We start from the raw sequence: 21,353 nt of genomic DNA, 5'->3' as shown, positions 1-21,353 counted from the left end.
CAGGTAGCTGGCTGATGGCAGGGCAGGCGCTAGGATGGGCTCTGACGGCAAGGCGGTCTGACGGCAGGGTGGGCTTGAGATCACACTCCTGTGATCTCTTATGAGATTGCGGTTGCGCAATCTTTGCTGTTTCAGACCTTCCAGGAACAGCAGGTAGCGGCCGGAATCTTGGATGTGGCAAAATGCCACGGAACCCCAATTTTGTTCTCGAGGGTTCCGCGGAACACCAATTGGGAAAACGATGATATAGAGGAACCAGGACCACCTTCCTCCTGCTGGTGCTTTCTCTAGTGATATAAAGATCTATATAGAGGAATCAGAACCTCCTTCCTCCTGCTAGTGACTCCTCTAGTGATATAAAGATCTATATAGAGGAATCAGCAGGGCCGTCTTGCCACATGGGCATGCTGGGCAGTTGCCAGTGGGCCCCACTTGCCCGGAGGGCCCCACCTGCCCAGCGACCCAGCCCCAGTCAAGCATTAGTCCTGACTTCCGTGTGCCTCCCGAACTTAGCAGGTGGCAACAGACATTCCAAGCCTTCCGTAATTGCCACGCGATATCCCGGCTGTCTGTGTCAGCTGTCAGAACAGAGCTGATGCTTCCTGTATAGTTCCTGCTCCGTCCTGTCACAGGCTGATTGATATCAAATTCCCTCCCCCTGTGAGGACACCGAGAGATACAGGAAGCATTGGCTCTGCATGCTTTCTCCAGTGCCACTCCTCACACTCTCCGCCAGCATTTTCCGCCAGCAGTACCAGCCAGCAGTACCCATAGCAGTACCAGCTAGAAGTAACCACCAGCAGTACCAGCCAGCAGTACCCACAGCAGTACCAGCCAGCAGTACCCACAGCAGTAACAGCCAGCAGTACCCACAGCAGTAACAGCCAGCAGTAACCACCAGCAGTACCAGTCAGCAGTACCAGCCAGTAGTACCCGCCAGCAGTACCAGCCAGCAGTACCCACCAGCAGTACCCACCAGCAGTATCCACCAGCAGTAACCACCAGCAGTACCTATAGCAGTACCAGCCAGAAGTAACCACCAGCAGTACCAGCCAGCAGTACCCACCATCAGTACCAGCCAGCAGTACCCACAGCAGTAACAGCCAGCAGTACCCACAGCAGTAACAGCCAGCAGTAACCACCAGCAGTACCAGTCAGCAGTACCAGCCAGTAGTACCCGCCAGCAGTACCCGCCAGCAGTACCAGCCAGCAGTACTCACCAGCAGTACTCGCCAGCAGTACCAGCCAGCATTACCCACCAGCAGTACCAGCCAGCAGTACCCGCCAGCAGTACCAGCCAGCAGTACCCACAGCAGTAACAGCCAGCAGTGCCCACAGCAGTAACAGCCAGCAGTAACCACCAGCAGTACCAGTCAGCAGTACCAGCCAGTAGTACCCGCCAGCAGTACCAGCCAGCAGTACCCACCAGCAGTACCCACCAGCAGTACTAACCAGCAGTATCCACCAGCAGTAACCACCAGCAGTACCCATAGCAGTACCAGCCAGAAGTAACCACCAGCAGTACCAGCCAGCAGTACCCACCATCAGTACCAGCCAGCAGTACCCACAGCAGTAACAGCCAGCAGTACCCACAGCAGTAACAGCCAGCAGTAACCACCAGCAGTACCAGTCAGCAGTACCAGCCAGTAGTACACGCCAGCAGTACCCGCCAGCAGTACTCACCAGCAGTACTCGCCAGCAGTACCAGCCAGCATTACCCACCAGCAGTACCAGCCAGCAGTACCCACCAGCAGTACCAACCAGCAGTACCAACCAGCAGTACCCGCCAGCAGTACCCACCAGCAATACCAGCTAGCAGTACCCGCCAACAGTAATCAGCCAGCAGTAACCAGCCAGCAGTAACCACCAGCAGTACCAGCCAGAAGTACCCACCAGCAGTACCAGCCAGCAGTAACCACCAGCAGTACCAGCCAGAAATACCCACCAGCAGTACCAGCCAGCTGTACGAGCCAACAGTACCAGCCTGCAGTAACCACCAGCAGTACCCGCCCGCAGTAAGTCACATGTGCTAGGGGTGAATCTAGTCCCCAGCACATACTGTAATTGTAAATATCCCAGCATGTGCGATGTTTCTGACTCCTACTTCCATGACCACTTCAAATCACTGAAGTGGTCATGGCGGTTAGAGTGTTTTTTTAATATCTCTCAGAAGATTCCATTTCATTTGATCTTCCTCTAGTTGTGTTGAATTGGTGGGGGGAGGGGGGCAGAGTGCCACCTCCCTAAAATTAGTTTTTGCAGGTTGGGATGTCTGTGGCAGGCGTCTGTCAGCCCTGCGCTGCTGTCAGGCCACTTGGGCCATGGAGGGGAAGCCCACAACTGCAGGAATGCCTGTCCGCCTCCACGGAAAAAGGCACACACCAGGACAGCCGCAGCGCAAGCAACAAGTGCGTGGGCACTGCTGTAGAACCCTAAAGTAGAAGATCAGCATGGCAGAAAGCAAAGAAAGACAGAAAGAGTAAGTACTAACTTTTTTTTATGTGCAGAAATTAATATTGTCTTTGTATGTTCAGAAAGCCAAAACATCTGTATGTCACTTTCATTTTGTATACAATTGATGCCCAAATTAATAAGGATTTGAGTGCATTTTATTTTTTTCGCTTTTTTAAAAATTATTTAATTATTTTTTTAGCCTTTTTCTTATTTTTAGCCTTTTTTTAACCACTTCCCACCCGCCATATAGCAGAATGACGGCCGGAAAGTGGTTAAGTTATCCTGACTGGGTGTCATGTGACGCCCAGCAGGATAAGCCGCTCGCGCGCTTATGATGTAGGCTCTTTACCATGTAATCAGCTGTGACCAATCATAGCTGGTCACGTCGTAACCAGGAAGTGCAGTTTATCGGCTTTCCTCCATTCGCGCTGACATGGCACGAGTAGAGGAGAGCCGGTCAGGGGCTCTCCTGACAGGGGTGTCAGCACTGATAAGCAGCGCATTGATTATCTCTGCAGAGTGCAGACCCATCAGGGATGCCCACTAGAGCCCACCAGGGATGCCAATCAGTGCTAATTAAAAATGCCAATCAGTGCCCATTATTAATGCCTGTCAGTGCCTGATCAGTGCTGCCTATTAGTGCCATCTATCAGTGCCCATCTGTGCCGCCCATCAGTTCCCATCATTGCCCATCAGTGCAACTCAGTTATTTAGGGACAGGAATAAATGTGATGCACAGGGAGGATGGGTGCGCACTGGGTGACAGGGGGGACAGCAATGAATGTGACACAAAGAAAGAATGGTAGTAGTCATTCTGGAGCGCACTGGGTTATTTAGGGACAGTAATGAATGTGACACACAGGGAGGAGGGGGAAATCATTCTGGGTGCACCCAGTCATATTGAGTAAAAGTAAAGGATGTGACACAGGTAGAGAAGAAGGAAGTCATTTTGGGTGCAAACTGAGTTAGAGGGAGACAGTAAATAATGTGACACACAGGGAGGAGGAGGAGGAGGAGGAGGGGGGAAGCCATTTTGGGTGCACGCTGAGTCACGGGGGGGCAAACAATGGATGTGACGCACAAGAATAGGGGAAGGAATGCTGGGTGCAGACTAGGTTACTGGGGGGACAGTAATGGTTGTAACACACAGGGAACAAAAGGGAGGTGTTATGAGGGGGGGGGGGGTAGATGTGACATACATTGAGCATGGGGGAGTAATTCTAGGTGCACACTGGATTATTGGGGGACAATAATAAATGTAACACACAGGGAAGAAGAAAGGGGACATTCTGTCACACACTGGGTTTTGGGGAAGGGGGGGGGGCAAAGGATGTGACAGACATTAAGGATGGGGGGGGAGTCATTCTAGGTGCACACGGGGTTATTGGGGGACAGTGAAGGATGTGACACACAGTGAGGAGGGAAGTCATTCTGAGTGCACACTGGAATATAGGGTGGGGACAGTAATATATGTGACACAGAGGGAGGATGGGGAAGGATGCAGTCTTTCTAGGGGGGCAGTATTTTGCGCTGCACACTTCCTGTCTCCTCCCATCATGCCTCGCGCGCCTGATGCAACATAATGTAGGCGTGGCTTCGCTTCCCCTCTTTTATGGTGGGGGTGGTTGCTGGACGTGGAATCACCGGCCGTCTGGGCGGAGCAGTATTCAGGTGGGCGTGGTCATCGGTAAATCCAAACAAGCCAACGATGTGTTGTTGGTGGGCGGGGTTGCTAAGCGCGATAACCGGTGATTGGTCTATGGGCGGGACCTTGGGGTGAGCGGAGAGCGGTGATTGGCGGTGGTTGTGTCCGGGCCTGCTCTGCTCTGTGTCCCCGGCCGGAGGGAAGCGGGAGACAGAGAAGAGGATGGAGCCGCGGCTGCTGGAGTTGTTCGGAGGAGGCGGCGGCGGGGGGAGAGGGAAGAGCGGAGCCCGGAGCAAGAAACCCACCAAGGGCAGGAACCGAGGGGGAGGATCCGGGGGCAGCAAGAGCCACAACAACCCCCCCTACCTGCCCCCTGAGGTAATAACGCCCCCAACATCTGTCCTCTGAGGTACTAACACCCCAATACCTGTCATCTGAGGTACTAACACCCCCAACACCTGTCATCTGAGGTACTAACACCCCCAACACCTGTCCTCTGAGGTACTAACACCCCCAACACCTGTCATCTGAGGTACTAACACCCCAACACCTGTCCTCTGAGGTACTAACACCCCAACATCTGTCATCTGAGGTACTAACACCCCCAACACCTGTCATCTGAGGTACTAACACCCCCAACACCTGTCATCTGAGGTACTAACACCCCCAACACCTGTCCTCTGAGGTACTAACACCCCCAACACCTGTCATCTGAGGTACTAACACCCCAACATCTGTCCTCCGAGGTACTAACACCCCCAACATCTGTCCCCTGAGGTACTAACACCCCAACACCTGTCCTCTGAGGTACTAACACCCCCAACATCTGTCCTCTGAGGTACTAACACCCCCAACACCTGTCATCTGAGGTACTAACACCCCAACATCTGTCCTCTGAGGTACTAACACCCCAACACCTGTCATCTGAGGTACTAACACCCCAACATCTGTCCTCTGAGGTACTAACACCCCCAACACCTGTCATCTGAGGTACTAACACCCCAACACCTGTCATCTGAGGTACTAACACCCCCAACATCTGTCCTCTGAGGTACTAACACCCCCAACACCTGTCATCTGAGGTACTAACACCCCCAACACCTGTCATCTGAGGTACTAACACCCCAATACCTGTCATCTGAGGTACTAACACCCCAACACCTGTCCTCTCAGGTACTAACACCCCAACACCTGTCATCTGAGGTACTAACACCCCAACACCTGTCATCTGAGGTACTAACACCCCCAACATCTGTCCTCTGAGGTACTAACACCCCAACACCTGTCATCTGAGGTACTAACACCCCCAACATCTGTCCTCTGAGGTACTAACACCCCCAACACCTGTCATCTGAGGTACTAACACCCCCAACACCTGTCATCTGAGGTACTAACACCCCAATACCTGTCCTCTCAGGTACTAACACCCCAACACCTGTCATCTGAGGTACTAACACCCCAATACCTGTCATCTGAGGTACTAACACCCCAATACCTGTCCTCTCAGGTACTAACACCCCAACATCTGTCCTCTGAGGTACTAACACCCCAATACCTGTCATCTGAGGTACTAACACCCCCAACACCTGTCATCTGAGGTACTAACACCCCCAACACCTGTCATCTGAGGTACTAACACCCCCAACATCTGTCCTCTGAGGTACTAACACCCCCAACATCTGTCCTCTGAGGTACTAACACCCCCAACACCTGTCATCTGAGGTACTAACACCCCCAACACCTGTCATCTGAGGTACTAACACCCCAATACCTGTCCTCTCAGGTACTAACACCCCAACACCTGTCATCTGAGGTACTAACACCCCAACACCTGTCATCTGAGGTACTAACACCCCAACACCTGTCATCTGAGGTACTAACACCCCCAACACCTGTCCTCTGAGGTACTAACACCCCCAACACCTGTCCTCTGAGGTACTAACACCCCCAACACCTGTCATCTGAGGTACTAACACCCCAACATCTGTCCTCCGAGGTACTAACACCCCCAACACCTGTCATCTGAGGTACTAACACCCCCAACACCTGTCATCTGAGGTACTAACACCCCCAACACCTGTCCTCTGAGGTACTAACACCCCAACATCTGTCCTCCGAGGTACTAACACCCCCAACACCTGTCATCTGAGGTACTAACACCCCAACACCTGTCATCTGAGGTACTAACACCCCCAACATCTGTCCTCTGAGGTACTAACACCCCAACACCTGTCATCTGAGGTACTAACACCCCCAACATCTGTCCTCTGAGGTACTAACACCCCCAACATCTGTCCTCTGAGGTACTAACACCCCCAACACCTGTCATCTGAGGTACTAACACCCCAATACCTGTCATCTGAGGTACTAACACCCCAACACCTGTCCTCTCAGGTACTAACACCCCAACACCTGTCATCTGAGGTACTAACACCCCAACACCTGTCATCTGAGGTACTAACACCCCCAACATCTGTCCTCTGAGGTACTAACACCCCAACACCTGTCATCTGAGGTACTAACACCCCCAACATCTGTCCTCTGAGGTACTAACACCCCCAACATCTGTCCTCTGAGGTACTAACACCCCCAACATCTGTCCTCTGAGGTACTAACACCCCCAACACCTGTCATCTGAGGTACTAACACCCCCAACACCTGTCATCTGAGGTACTAACACCCCAATACCTGTCATCTGAGGTACTAACACCCCAACACCTGTCCTCTCAGGTACTAACACCCCAACACCTGTCATCTGAGGTACTAACACCCCAACACCTGTCATCTGAGGTACTAACACCCCAACACCTGTCATCTGAGGTACTAACACCCCCAACACCTGTCCTCTGAGGTACTAACACCCCCAACACCTGTCCTCTGAGGTACTAACACCCCCAACACCTGTCCTCTGAGGTACTAACACCCCCAACACCTGTCATCTGAGGTACTAACACCCCAACATCTGTCCTCCGAGGTACTAACACCCCCAACACCTGTCATCTGAGGTACTAACACCCCCAACACCTGTCCTCTGAGGTACTAACACCCCAACACCTGTCATCTGAGGTACTAACACCCCCAACACCTGTCATCTGAGGTACTAACACCCCCAACACCTGTCATCTGAGGTACTAACACCCCCAACACCTGTCATCTGAGGTACTAACACCCCCAACACCTGTCATCTGAGGTACTAACACCCCCAACACCTGTCCTCTGAGGTACTAACACCCCAACATCTGTCCTCCGAGGTACTAACACCCCCAACACCTGTCATCTGAGGTACTAACACCCCAACACCTGTCCTCTGAGGTACTAACACCCCAACACCTGTCATCTGAGGTACTAACACCCCCAACACCTGTCATCTGAGGTACTAACACCCCCAACACCTGTCATCTGAGGTACTAACACCCCCAACACCTGTCCTCTGAGGTACTAACACCCCCAACACCTGTCATCTGAGGTACTAACACCCCCAACACCTGTCCTCTGAGGTACTAACACCCCAACATCTGTCCTCCGAGGTACTAACACCCCCAACACCTGTCATCTGAGGTACTAACACCCCAACACCTGTCATCTGAGGTACTAACACCCCCAACACCTGTCATCTGAGGTACTAACACCCCCAACACCTGTCATCTGAGGTACTAACACCCCCAACACCTGTCATCTGAGGTACTAACACCCCCAACACCTGTCCTCTGAGGTACTAACACCCCAACATCTGTCCTCTGAGGTACTAACACCCCAACATCTGTCCTCTGAGGTACTAACACCCCAACACCTGTCATCTGAGGTACTAACACCCCCAACACCTGTCCTCTGAGGTACTAACACCCCAATACCTGTCCTCTGAGGTACTAACACTCCCAACACCTGTCCTCTGAGGTACTAACACCCCCACACCTGTCCTCTGAGGTACTAACACCCCAACACCTGTCATCTGAGGTGACAACACCCCCCCCCCCCCACCTCATGTGATCAGTGAGTAGTGACAGTCTTAGTGTTAGCGCTGTGATCAGTGAGTAGTGACAGTCTTAGTGTTGGCGATGTGATCAGTGACAGTCTTAGTGTTGGTGCTGTGATCAGTGAGTAGTGACAGTCTTAGTGTTGGCGATGTGATCAGTGACAGTCTTAGTGTTGGTGCTGTGATCGGTGAGTAGTGACAGTCTTAGTGTTGGCACTGTGATCAGTGAGCAGTGACAGTCTTAGTGTTGGTGCTGTGATCGGTGAGTAGTGACAGTCTTAGTGTTGGCACTGTGATCAGTGAGTAGTGACAGTCTCAGTGTTGGCACTGTGATCAGTGAGTAGTGACAGTCTTAGTGTTGGTGCTGTGATCGGTGAGTAGTGACAGTCTTAGTGTTGGCGCTGTGATCAGTGAGTAGTGACAGTCTTAGTGTTGGCACTGTGATCAGTGAGTAGTGACAGTCTCAGTGTTGGCACTGTGATCAGTGAGTAGTGACAGTCTCAGTGTTGGCGCTGTGATCAGTGAGTAGTGACAGTCTTAGTGTTGGCGCTGTGAGTAGTGAGTAGTGACAGTCTTAGTGTTGGCGATGTGATCAGTGACAGTCTTAGTGTTGGTGCTGTGATCAGTGAGTAGTGACAGTCTTAGTGTTGGCGATGTGATCAGTGACAGTCTTAGTGTTGGTGCTGTGATCGGTGAGTAGTGACAGTCTTAGTGTTGGCACTGTGATCAGTGAGTAGTGACAGTCTTAGTGTTGGCACTGTGATCAGTGAGTAGTGACAGTCTCAGTGTTGGCACTGTGATCAGTGAGTAGTGACAGTCTTAGTGTTGGTGCTGTGATCGGTGAGTAGTGACAGTCTTAGTATTGGTGCTGTGATCAGTGAGTAGTGACAGTCTTAGTATTGGTGCTGTGATCAGTGAGTAGTGACAGTCTTAGTGTTGGTGCTGTGATCAGTGAGTAGTGACAGTCTTAGTGTTGGCGCTGTGAGTAGTGAGTAGTGACAGTCTTAGTATTGGTGCTGTGATCAGTGAGTAGTGACAGTCTTAGTATTGGTGCTGTGATCGGTGAGTAGTGACAGTCTTAGTGTTGGTGCTGTGATCAGTGAGTAGTGACAGTCTTAGTATTGGTGCTGTGATCAGTGACAGTCTTTGTGTTGGCGCTGTGATCAGTGAGTAGTGACAGTCTCAGTGTTGGCGCTGTGATCAGTGAGTAGTGACAGTCTTAGTGTTGGTGCTGTGATCAGTGACAGTCTTTGTGTTGGCGCTGTGATCAGTGAGTAGTGACAGTCTTAGTATTGGTGCTGTGATCAGTGACAGTCTTAGTGTTGGTGCTGTGATCAGTGACAGTCTTTGTGTTGGCGCTGTGATCGGTGAGTAGTGACAGTCTTAGTATTGGTGCTGTGATCAGTGAGTAGTGACAGTCTTAGTATTGGTGCTGTGATCAGTGACAGTCTTTGTGTTGGCGCTGTGATCAGTGAGTAGTGACAGTCTCAGTGTTGGCGCTGTGATCAGTGAGTAGTGACAGTCTTAGTGTTGGTGCTGTGATCAGTGACAGTCTTTGTGTTGGCGCTGTGATCAGTGAGTAGTGACAGTCTTAGTATTGGTGCTGTGATCAGTGACAGTCTTAGTGTTGGTGCTGTGATCAGTGACAGTCTTTGTGTTGGCGCTGTGATCGGTGAGTAGTGACAGTCTTAGTATTGGTGCTGTGATCAGTGAGTAGTGACAGTCTTAGTATTGGTGCTGTGATCAGTGACAGTCTTTGTGTTGGCGCTGTGATCAGTGAGTAGTGACAGTCTCAGTGTTGGCGCTGTGATCAGTGAGTAGTGACAGTCTTAGTGTTGGCACTGTGATCAGTGAGTAGTGACAGTCTTAGTGTTGGCACTGTTGCAGTGTTTGTGCTGTTTGGTGACACAGATAGGTGTCAGAGATCAGCTGATGGTTGTGTACATGGAGGAGGACGTGTCTATACTTGTCTGCTGTACAGAATATTTATAGACGGGGCCACGTCTGTTTGGGAGCTATATATAGACGGGTGTGTGTAAACACTGACTTGCTTGGGCAGTGCTGGCCAAACCAGCCGGCAGAGGAGCTGACCATCTCTTTCCACTGTCTGTACACAGGATGGAGCTGGCAGTGAGAGAGTTAAGTGTCAAACACGGAACCTGGTGACGTGTCCCCTCCCCCTCCCTCATCTGCCTAACACTGATATCCCAACTCTGCTATTAACCCCTTGATGTCTGCCCTGCCACTACTATCCCCAGTATTAACCCCTGCCTGTCACTGATGTCTTTGTAATCAACCCCTGCCTTGTCATTGGTGTCCCCTTAGTTAACTCTTTGGGTGTCAGTAGCCCCCACGTCCATATATTAGTGACATGTAGGATGTCTCCAACCCTCAGACAATATTCGCCCCTTCTGCAGGTTTTGTTGACACACCCACATGTGGAGCCCAGGGACAGAATTCTCCCATTAACCCCTTCCTGACACAGCCACATGTGGAGCCCAGGGACAGAATTCTCCCATTAACCCCTTCCTTACCCACATGTGGAGCCCAGGGACAGAATTCTCCCATTAACCCCTTCCTGACACAGCCACATCTGGAGCCCAGGGTCCCTCCCGTTAACCCCTTCCTGACACAGCCACATCTGGAGCCCAGGTTTCCTCCTGTTAACCCCTTGCTGACACATTGTTGGTAACACTGACATTGTTGACTCTGCCTGCTCATGGTGTCCAGGATTAACCCCTGCATGACTCACCAAAAACAAGAATGATAATTGGTAATGACTGTATTTCAGGCTCGTTAATTACCACACAGGAAATCCCTGAGAGGTGACCTGTCACTTGTTGTGAGGAAGCCTGTGTGAGATTAACCTTTGTGTTGCTGGATGTTGTAAGGAGGGTACTGAGCGGTCTGACTGAGTTTTATGTTTTGTTCCAGGCAGAGGAAGGGAACATCGAATATAAGGTTAGTATCTATACCCCCCCCCCTTTTCCCAGACCCCCTCACTGTCTGTCACCTCTGGACTGTGCCAAGGCTGCCTAGATCATGTGACTCCTTTTTTTTTTTCCCTGTCATTGTCTGTAACCCGTTGACCTTCTTCTGTGCCTAGGCTACCCGTATCATGTGATTGGTTTTTCCTGACCTTTATTACTGTCACCTCAGGACCTTCCTCTGTGCCTAGGCTACCCATATCACGTGACTGCTATTTTCTGACCCCCATCATTGTCTTACTTTAGAATCATCTTCTATGCATAGGCTACCCGTGTCATGTGACTCATCCTTCCTTACCCCCTCGACGATCTGTCAACTCTGGACTTTCTCCCAGGTCTAGGCTGCCCATATCATGTGACTCCAACTTCCTAACCCCCAATGTCTGTCACCTCTGGACCTTCTCTTGTGCCTAGGCTCCCCTTATCAGATGACCACTCATTCCTGATCCTCTTCACTGGCTGTCACCTCTGGATAGTCCCCTGTGCCTAGGCTGCTCATCTCATGTGACTTCTCCTTTCTGATCCCCTTCGCTATCTGTTACCTCTGGACCTTCCCCTGTGCCTAGGCTACCCATATCGTGTGACTGCTTCTCCCTGACTTCCTTATTGTCTCACCTTTGGATCATCTTCTATGCATAGGCTACCCATGTCATGTGACTCCTCTCTCCTGACCTCTCTCTCTCTGCCTGTCACCTCTGGACCTTCTTCCGTGCCTAGGCTACCTGTATCATGTGACTCCTCTTTCCTGATCCCAGTCACTGTCTGTCACCTCCTGACCATCCACTGTGCCCAGGCTGCCCATATCACAAGTCTTTCTTCTTATCACCTAGCTAAAGCTGGTCAACCCATCTCAGTATCGTTTTGAGCACCTGGTGACCCAGATGAAATGGAGGCTGCAGGAGGGACGAGGGGAGGCGGTGTACCAGATTGGCGTCGAGGACAATGGGCTGCTGGTGGGACTGTCGGAGGAGGAAATGAGGGCCTCGCTTCACACCTTGCACCGCATGGCCGAGAAGTACTGACCTCTCTGCTGACCTTGTACATTATATACTATCATTATTCTTGATCTGTATAGTGTAAGGATATACAGGCTCTATTAACAGTATTAGGACCGGTGCAGGCAGCTGTCAGTTTTGCCAAGCTCAATGCAGAAAGGGCAAAATTTAGGCAGATTAAACCTCATTTGTAATTAATGTGCCGATGCTAGGAATAGGAGACCTGCCCAGAGGAGTTTACAATCTATAGATTGGATAGCCATGGAAAGTAAATGGGAATTGCAGCAGTGTTTTTAGTAATGGAAGAGCAAAAGAACTCACACATATGCAAATTGAATGCCGATTTCCCCGCATCCAATTTGCATGACAAGCGAGTGTGACCGGCTCTCAATGGAGGCAATTCACACAGGTCAGGGGCAGCTGCAGTCCGCGTTCAATAAGGGTCCTGTGCGTCTTTGGGTCCGATTCAGCTACGAATTCAGGCAAACATTCGGACCTGATTCGCACCTGAACTGGTGAACAGGGACACACGGGACTCCAGGCACGAACTTGCGGCTGCATATGTGTGAACCTGGCCTAATGGGGAACTATAGTACTGTGTAAAAGTTAAGGCAGGTGTGAAATGCTGTAAAGAATGCTTTCAAAAGGATATATTTTATTTTGTTTATTTTTATCAATTTGCAAAATGAGCGAATTGAAGAAAAATCAAATCCAGTATTTGGCGTGACTACTCTTTGGCTTCAAACCAGCATCAATTCTTACACTTACACAAAGTCAGGGATTTTGCAGGAATAGACTCAGGTGTATGGCTAACCAATTATACCAAGCAAGTGCTAATAATAATCAATTTCATAGGTAGGTTGAAACACTTATATTAACTGAAACCGAAACTGCTGTGTAGGAGGCTTATAACTGGGCGAGCCAAACTCTTCTACTAAAGTGAGGTTGTGGAAGACAGTTTTATGTCACAGGTCATACACTATGGAAAGACTGAGCATAGCAACCAGACACAAGGAAGTTCTACTGCATCAACAAGGTCTCTCCCAAGCAAAGATTTTAAAGCAGACTGGGGGTTCAAGATAGGGGCGTAACTACAGGGGTTGCAATTGCAACCGGGCCCCATGCTTCAGGGGGCCTGTGCGGCTCCCCTGTACACCTGGATAGGAGGGGCGGCGGGGGCAGCATGTAGAGAAATCACTGTCCTCCTTTTTCCTCTGTAGCTGCAGGAGGAAAATGGAAGAGATTGGTTCCTCTGTATGCTGCCCCCACCTCTCCTCCTATCCAGTTCCCTTGTGTTCTGCTGTCTCTGGGCCCCTGTGTGCTCCCCTGGTTCCCCCCCCCCCCCCACTGTGCTCCCTCCTCTCTCCTGCTGGCTGCTGCAGGGGATGCGTCACAATAGAGAACCGAGAAGCTGTCGGTAAATATGTAATTTACCAGCTCCTTCCTTTTCTGAATGAACAGAGTCATAGTCAGTGACATTGGAAAAAAAAAATAAAAATGATAAAAAATAATACAATTAAAATACCAAAAAAAATACAAACTACTGACACCAGTGGGTGAACTTCCAGGATCGCAAAGGTCACACTTTTAACCGGGCTCTGGCATTCCACCACCGTGGGGAGGCCCCAAGATGACAGGAAGGGGGCCCACTGCAGAACTTGTGAAAGGGTCCCACTGAGGGACTGTAATAAAGGACCCCTCAACAAGAGTAAAGGGCCCCAGGATCAGTGGGAAGAGCCCCAGGCTTGAAGGGAAGGGCCCCGGCCAGGGATCCGGGGGGCCCTTTATGGTTTCTTGCATCGGGGCCCTGAAGGTTCTAGTTACGCCTCTGGTTCAAGATGTGCTGTCCAAGCTCTTTTGGAGAAGCACAAAGAAACAAGCAACATTGAGGAGCGTAGACGCAGTGGTCGGCCAAGGAAACAACGCAGCAGACGAAAGACACATCATGCTTACCTCCCTTCCACATCGGAAGATGTCCAGCAGTGCCATCAGCACAGAACTGAAGAAAACCAGGTACACCCATCTACTGTCCGGAGAAGTCTGGCCAAAAGTGGCGTTCATAGAAGAATTGCAGCCAAAGGGACAAATATCCATCCTGGAAACAAGTCTAAGCGACTCAACTATGCAGTAAAACAAAAGAACCGAGGTGCAGAAAAATGGCAGCAGGTGCTCTGGACTGAAGAGTCAAGATGTGAAATATTTTTCTGTAGCGGGGGGCAGTTTTGAAGGGCTGGAGAGCCGTACAGTAATGAATGCCTGCCAGGAACTGTGATGCATGGTGGAGGTTCCTTGCAAGTTTGGGGGCTGCATTTCTGCAAATAGAGTTGAAGATTTGGTCAGGATCAATGGTGTCCTCAATGCTGAGAAATACAGGCAGATACCATACCATCAGGGAGACATCTGATTAACCCCAAATTTATTCTGTATCAGGACAACCACCCCAAACATAGAGCCAATGTCGTTGAGAACTATCTTCAGTGTAAAGCGGATCAAGGAGTCCTGGAAGTGATGGTTTGGCCTCCACAGAGCCCTGATCTCACCATCATGGAATCTGTCTGGGATGACATAAAGAGACAGAAGGATTTGAGGCAGCCGACATCCACAGAAGATCTGAGCTTAGTTCTTTAAGATGTTTGGAACAACCAACCTGCTGAGTTCCTTCTACAACTGTGTGCAAGTCTACCTAGAAGATTTGATGCTGGTTTGAAGGCAAAGGGAGGTCACGCCAAATATTGATTTGATTTGGATTTTTCTTCTGTTCATTTACTTTCCATTTTGTTAATAAAATAAATATTTTCAGCTTCTATTTCTGAAAGCATTCTTCATATACAGCATTTTTCACACCTGCCAAAAGCTTTTGCACAGTACTGTATAATTTTTTTTTTTTTTTTTAAATTTTGTATAGATAGGTAAAAATAAAATCAATTCAAATATAACTAATCTTATTATTTTGAATTCATGTACAGTGTGTAATTAGTGACCGTGAGGAAAGCCGTATTTGCTCATTGCATGTGTCGGTTCTGCTTTCCTCTGCCCGTAGCCCTGTGCTTTGATGTTTCCTTGTTCTGTCTCAGCGGAAATTATAGACAGTCTTGAGTATCTAATGAGGTGAAATACAATGCTTCGGGTGGACAGAGATCATCTGAGTGTAGGCTTCCAGTCCGGAGGGAGTTCAGAAGCAGCAGTTGTTTTTCATGGCAAGGGAGGAGAATCTTTTTACTCTAATAAAGTGGTATTGTAATGCTGTCATATTCATATGTGTGAATTTGTAATGATTGATCCACCGAAGATTTGGAGGGATGGTGGCTGTGGAAAAGAAGTGACACAAGACATGTCCTGGAGTAGAATGTGGATGAAGTATTCTGTGAGTGGAGTCTGGGTTTCGCTAGAGACTAATGAGCAGGTTCTATACTGCAGAGTGTTTTAGGCTTTGTTCACATAAGGGAATTGGATGCGTTTGAACCGCATCTGATTTGCATGATGTGAACCAGCAGCTTTCTCTATGGAGGAGGTTCACACATGTGGTGCAGCGTTAATTGAAAAAGAGTCCTGTGCATTTCCTGAGCACTGTGGTGCGGTTCAAATGCAAATTCTATGGGAATGCGTCTGAATCTCGCATTTCATCAGTTTTTGAACACAGATTCAATCCCTTTTGGACTTTAAGGGGAACCCCACACCAAGATTTAAAAAGAAAAGACGTGCCCCCCCCCCCCCCCCCAAAAAAAAAACAAACCATGGCAGACCCTTATCTGAACATGCAGCCTGGCAGGCCAGGAAAGGGGGGGGGGGGGGTGGAGCGGGTGCCGCCCCCCTTCTAAACCATACCAGACTCTGCCCCCACCCAAAGCACCTTGTCCCTAGGGTGATGGGGACAAGGGCCTCTTCCCCCACAAGCCTGGGTGTAGGGGGCTTATCAGAATCTGGAAGCCCCCTTTAACAAGGGGGCCCCCAGATCCGTGCCGCCCCCTCCCCATGTGTATGAATAGGGGGTACATTGTACTCCTACTTATCACCAAACAAAGTGTCAAAAATAAATAAAAGCACAGAGACTAGAGTTTTTGCCAACTCCTTTATTGAAAAAACAATGTCCCCTGGTGTAGATCAATTGTCAATCATGACGCCTGCCGCACCTTTACTGGCCTGCCAGGCTGCATGCTCGGAATAATGGTCTGGTAAGAATTTGGAGGGAAACCCTACGCTGGCAATGATTTATTTATTTACATTCATCTGTTAGCAGGTTACCCTGCTGACCGCTGATGAATCATCCGATAAGTACACAGTGGCTGGCTTCCCAGCCCGCTCCCTAACAACCAGCTAATGTTAAAGACGCTAGTGGATGCCGGCTCCAAAAATTTCTGTCTGAACCACATCTAACAGCTGCTTTGGAAATTCGCAGTGAAAACTGAAGGGGAAACTCATACTGGACATGGGAAATAAATGTGGGGGGGTTTTGTATCTCCCCTATTTATTATAAACATGTATTCTATTGTCTATTAAAGCTCTACTGGAGGGTATACTAACAATGCTAGCTATAAAAATAAACACACTGCTTAAATCAAGAATCTAATTTATTATAAAGAAAGTGAAAATGCTAACATAAAACACTAAAAGGATACTACAGAGCATATAAGACAAAACAATCAAAGATAATACTTTACATATCCATCCTCTGGGTTTGATACCTTTCAGTTGGTCTCAAGCACACAAAAGGACACAAAGGGCAGCACAAGAGCCATGGGAGCCAACAGCCAAGAGACAGAATTCTAGCTGGCGATTGCTTTCCAAGTCCACTCAGACACCACCCACATAAACACCCGCTGTCTGCTTGTCCAATGACCGCTCGTAAGATGCCACTCTTCCTAATCAACAGGAAGTATCTAATCTTTCCAGGAAGCGTGTTATATTCTCCCACTAGGGGCGCTCTCCGTCCACTAATCACTGTTTTTGACCTGGGTCATCTTCCAGTAACAGCTGGCCTTTGATGTTGGTATAACCTCCCCAGAAGGTCTTATCTGAGGCTCCTCTACCCCCATACCTCACAATAGGAGGTTTATGCGAGAACATCCTGAGAGGATTTGACTTCCCATTTATGACTCCTTGTCAGGAATATCCTTCTGGGTAACCTTGTACTGCTGGCATTCCAGGCCAGGTGTAATCAGGTTTCAACCATCCAGAAACATCTGATATTAGAACAAGCAAAACTCCATGCTGCCTCCAACAACATGTATGAACTCAGCTTTAGGAGTTAGGTCCACTGTCAGTTTTTTTATTGAGCTTTCCCTCTCCTTTTCCAGTCCTGTGTTGATCTGTATTATATCTGGTCTATCACAGTCTGCATCATGTTATTGATGTAACCTCTCTCTCCTTGTAGAGTTGGTGCTGATATCACAGTATTACGAGAACGTGAAGTTGATTATGACAGTGATTCCCCCAGGAAGATTACAGAGGTTCTGATCCGGAAGGTCCCGGACAACCAACAGGTACATGCACAGTATAATGACTTTGAGCTTTGTTATGTTCAGGTATATTTCATCTGTATAGGTATATACAACTTCATAGAATTGTCCATTCTGTATAGTTTCAGTAGGTGTGGTACTGTATATCTCCTGAGGAAGCCTTAAAAAAGCGAAACATGTTGAGATTACTACACCACGACAATTTACAGTAAACGTGTTGTGGACTCTTCAGTCAAGAGTTTGTTCATAAAAAATGTTTTTATTGAGAAGTCTTTTTATTGTTGGATATGGAACAATAAAAATGTATCATTTCTATCTATTGTTGTAATATCTAATTGGCACCTTGAAAATCCCAGCTCTTTTGGAGCATTTTTCTCTTGTCTATGGTCTTCCTGTATCTTTGTGGATCTCCACTCACACAGAATAATATACTTTTTGTTTCCTCAGTTTCTGGACCTTCGAGTGGCTGTCCTGGGAAATGTGGATTCTGGGAAGTCTACTCTACTGGGGGTCCTCACACAGGGGGAACTGGACAATGGGCGGGGCCGAGCCAGGCTAAATCTCTTCCGCCATCTTCATGAGATCCAGTCTGGTCGTACTTCCAGTATTAGCTTTGAGATCCTTGGCTTCAATAGCAAAGGAGAGGTGAGGAGGCAGGGGTAAAGTGGTGGTGGGGAGGGGTGATGCTTAAGAAGAATGTGAAGGGGGAATGGGAGAGTCTCTTGAGGGGGTGGTGTTAAGGGGAATTGGAAGAGATGAGGATGAAATGGGAGAAGTGCAGACGGGAGGAGAAGTGAGAGGGAAATGGGAGAGAAATGCGAGGGAAGGGTGGTTAGTGAGGGAGGAATTGGAGAGGTTTTGGAGAATGAAGAATAATGGGTGCTGTTGGCTGGGGGGGATGAAGTGGAATGGATGGGGGGGGGGGGGGAATGGGTACTGTTGTGGGAGGGGGGGGGGTGTTAAGAGGAATTGGTGCTGTTTGAGGGGTGAAGAGGAATGGGTGCTGTTGGCAGGGGATTGGGGGGGGGGGGAGAGAGAGGAATGGGTGCTGTTGTGGGGGGGGGGGGGTGATAAAAGGAATTGGTGCTGTTTGAGGGGTGAAGAGGAATGGGTGCTGTTGGTGGGGGATAAGGAGGAGTGGGTGCTGTTGGCAGGGGATTGGGGGGGGGAGAGAGAGGAATGGGTGCTGTTGTGGGGGATAAGGAGGAGTGGGTGCTGTTGGCAGGGGATTGGGGGGGAGAGAGAGGAATGGGTGCTGTTGGTGGGGGATAAGGAGGAGTGGGTGCTGCTGGCAGGGGATTGGGGGGAGAGAGGAATGGGTGCTGTTGTGGGGGAGGGGGGGGGGTGTTAAAAGGAATTGGTGCTGTTTGAGGGGTGAAGAGGAATGGGTGCTGTTGGTGGGGGATAAGGAGGAGTGGGTGCTGTTGGCAGGGGATTGGGGGGGGGGGGGAGAGAGGAATGGGTGCTGTTGTTGGGGGGGGGGGGTGTTAAAAGGAATTGGTGCTGTTTGAGGGGTGAAGAGGAATGGGTGCTGTTGGTGGGGGATAAGGAGGAGTGAGTGCTGTTGGCAGGGGAATGGGGGGGGGGGGTGAAGAGGAAAGGGTGCTGTTGTTGGTGGGTCTAGGGGATGGGTGCTGTTTGCAGGGGGGTTAAAGAGGAATGGCAGCTGCTGTTGGGTGTGAAGAGGAATTTTGGTTAAGGTTGAAGAGGAATGAATGCTGTTGGTGGCGGTGAAGAGAATGGGTACTGAAAAGGGATTCTGAGGTTGGGACATCAGGTTTCTCGAGTTTTGGTGATATAGGAGAGAGCAGAGTAGATGAGTTATGGTTAGCCCTTGAGGATAGGTGCATTTTTGTAACCATTGTGTCTTCTGACCTCCTGTGGTCAGGTGGTGAATTACAGCGAGTCTCGTACTGCAGAGCAGATCTGTGAAAGTGCCTCCAAGATGATCACATTCATTGATCTGGCCGGACATCACAAGTACTTGAAGACAACTATCTTTGGCCTGACCAGCTACTGCCCAGACTTTGCCATGCTGGTGGTGAGCGCCAACACTGGCATCGGTGAGTGTGTCCTCTGACCCCAGAATCGGTCCCTGCTGAGCAGACCTTGTTATAATGTACCCTGCCTAATTCTCCACTGACCAGTGTTGTGTGTTTTTTATGTTTATTTCTGAAAAGTTTTTTGACTTTCTTCTTCCAGCAGTGTTTGTTTAGTGCCCGTTCACATTTGTGCGATGCGGGAACGCTGCGAATATGCAGCGTGATCCCGCATCGCATCCGCACCTCTGGCAGTTCACACTGCCATATGCGATACGCAGGGGGTGTCAATTCAAAGTTAACGACACCCCCAGTTGCGATCGCATATCGCAGTGCGATCTGCAAGTTTTCACAGAATCGGATCGCACTAGTGTGAACCACTATGCATTCAGATTCTGCTTCGGATAAAAAAAAGCCTCATGTGCGAGTTTATTGCGGATGCGGTTCCAATTTCAGCCATACAAAGTGTATGGCTGAATTCGCACCGCACATGAGATTGCATGTAATTTAGGAGCAGTGCGCTCCGAATTACGTGCGATCTCCGCAGTCGCACAAATGTGAACCGGGGCTAAGTGTACATGTATAAAGGTTGTAGCAGTTCTGATCTCTTCTAGCATTGTATGTTTAGGGTACATGTATATAGATTGTAGCAGTTCTAAAGCCAAAAGTGTGTGGACCTCCCTTCAAATAAGTGAATTCAGGTATTTCCAGTGAAGAGTACTGTTAATCCTAGAGCATGGGTGGGTGATCAACCTGTGGCCCTCCAGCTGTTGCGGAAATTCCATCATGTCTCTGCCTTTGGGAGTCATGTCTGTGACTGTCAGCTTTTTAATGCCTCATGGGACTTGTAGTTCCGCAACAGCTGGAGGGCCACAGGTTGAGCACTCGTGATACAAATATATTTTACATTTTGATCAAGGTCCTTTTCTGTTCCAAGATAACTGTTGCTCTGTTCCCAAAGCCATCCCCATAAAGACCTGAATTTACCAGTTTGGTGTTGGAGAACAAATTGAATGGTTGGTACAAGGCTATGCCGAACCAGCCCAAAATCCCTTCCCCACTGAATTCATGAAAGAAACAACTATAGGTGTCCCTGGGGAATTTGAGTGGAAGGGCTGGAGATGGTAAGTGTAGTAATGAAAGGTATAGAAAAGAATATATAAAATTTCAACATTTATTGATTTATATTAAAATTCAACAAAATACAAAAAATAACATATTTAGACTTTAAAATAACATTCCATATACATATCCTGATAGGGATAATACATTAGGGGTTCATGAAGCAGGGGAGTGTATCCTCCAACATGTTTCGGAATTTTTGTTCATCTAATTCCTTCTTCAGGGAAGTTTATATACACATAACCGTGCATTCACCACCTGTGTATCCCTAGAGGGAGTATGGAGCAAAAAGCATCCTTTTAGTTGTCTCCTCACAGAAGGTATACTGCAAAGGTGGCTGTTTGTATAGCAAAGGATACCTTCTATTCATGCAGTCTGACTGTGCAGCTCTATAGTTTGAATGTGCAACAAGTATATGGACTTGAGAGAATACAAGTCCCTCCACACGTTGTCAGGGTATTGATGTTAGTACCGGCGGTTCACTCAAATCCCCAATGGCCATATGCACATTGTGTTCACGAGGAGCACATAGGGCGGATGAGTCCACACCTTGTCAGAAATCCTATGTGAAATGCAGATAACCGATCTCTCTGTGGGGTCACCAATCCTGTTTAATTTATTCATAAATGATCTAGAGGAGGGGATATCTAGTACAATCTCAGTATTTGCAGATGATACTAAA

General features: G+C 49.0%; 1 protein-coding gene across 1 annotated transcript in view; it reads left to right on the top strand.

Annotated features, from left to right (window-relative positions):
- The first annotated feature begins 4,212 nt into the window (after positions 1-4,212).
- Positions 4,213-21,353, top strand: part of GTPBP2 (GTP binding protein 2) — a 39,462-nt gene continuing 22,321 nt past the window's right edge. The window contains exons 1-6 of the mRNA XM_082248959.1: positions 4,213-4,477; positions 11,007-11,033; positions 11,890-12,074; positions 17,426-17,534; positions 17,958-18,155; positions 19,399-19,573. Coding sequence (XP_082105085.1) covers positions 4,322-4,477; positions 11,007-11,033; positions 11,890-12,074; positions 17,426-17,534; positions 17,958-18,155; positions 19,399-19,573 — 850 coding nt within the window. The 5' untranslated portion in view covers positions 4,213-4,321. The remainder of the gene's footprint in view (positions 4,478-11,006; positions 11,034-11,889; positions 12,075-17,425; positions 17,535-17,957; positions 18,156-19,398; positions 19,574-21,353) is intronic.

This window comes from Pelophylax lessonae, assembly GCF_965119305.1.
Source record: "Pelophylax lessonae genome assembly, chromosome: 3".
Taxonomy (NCBI): domain Eukaryota; kingdom Metazoa; phylum Chordata; class Amphibia; order Anura; family Ranidae; genus Pelophylax; species Pelophylax lessonae.
Note: the sequence above shows the minus strand (reverse complement) of the source record. Positions and strands in the feature narration are given on the sequence as shown.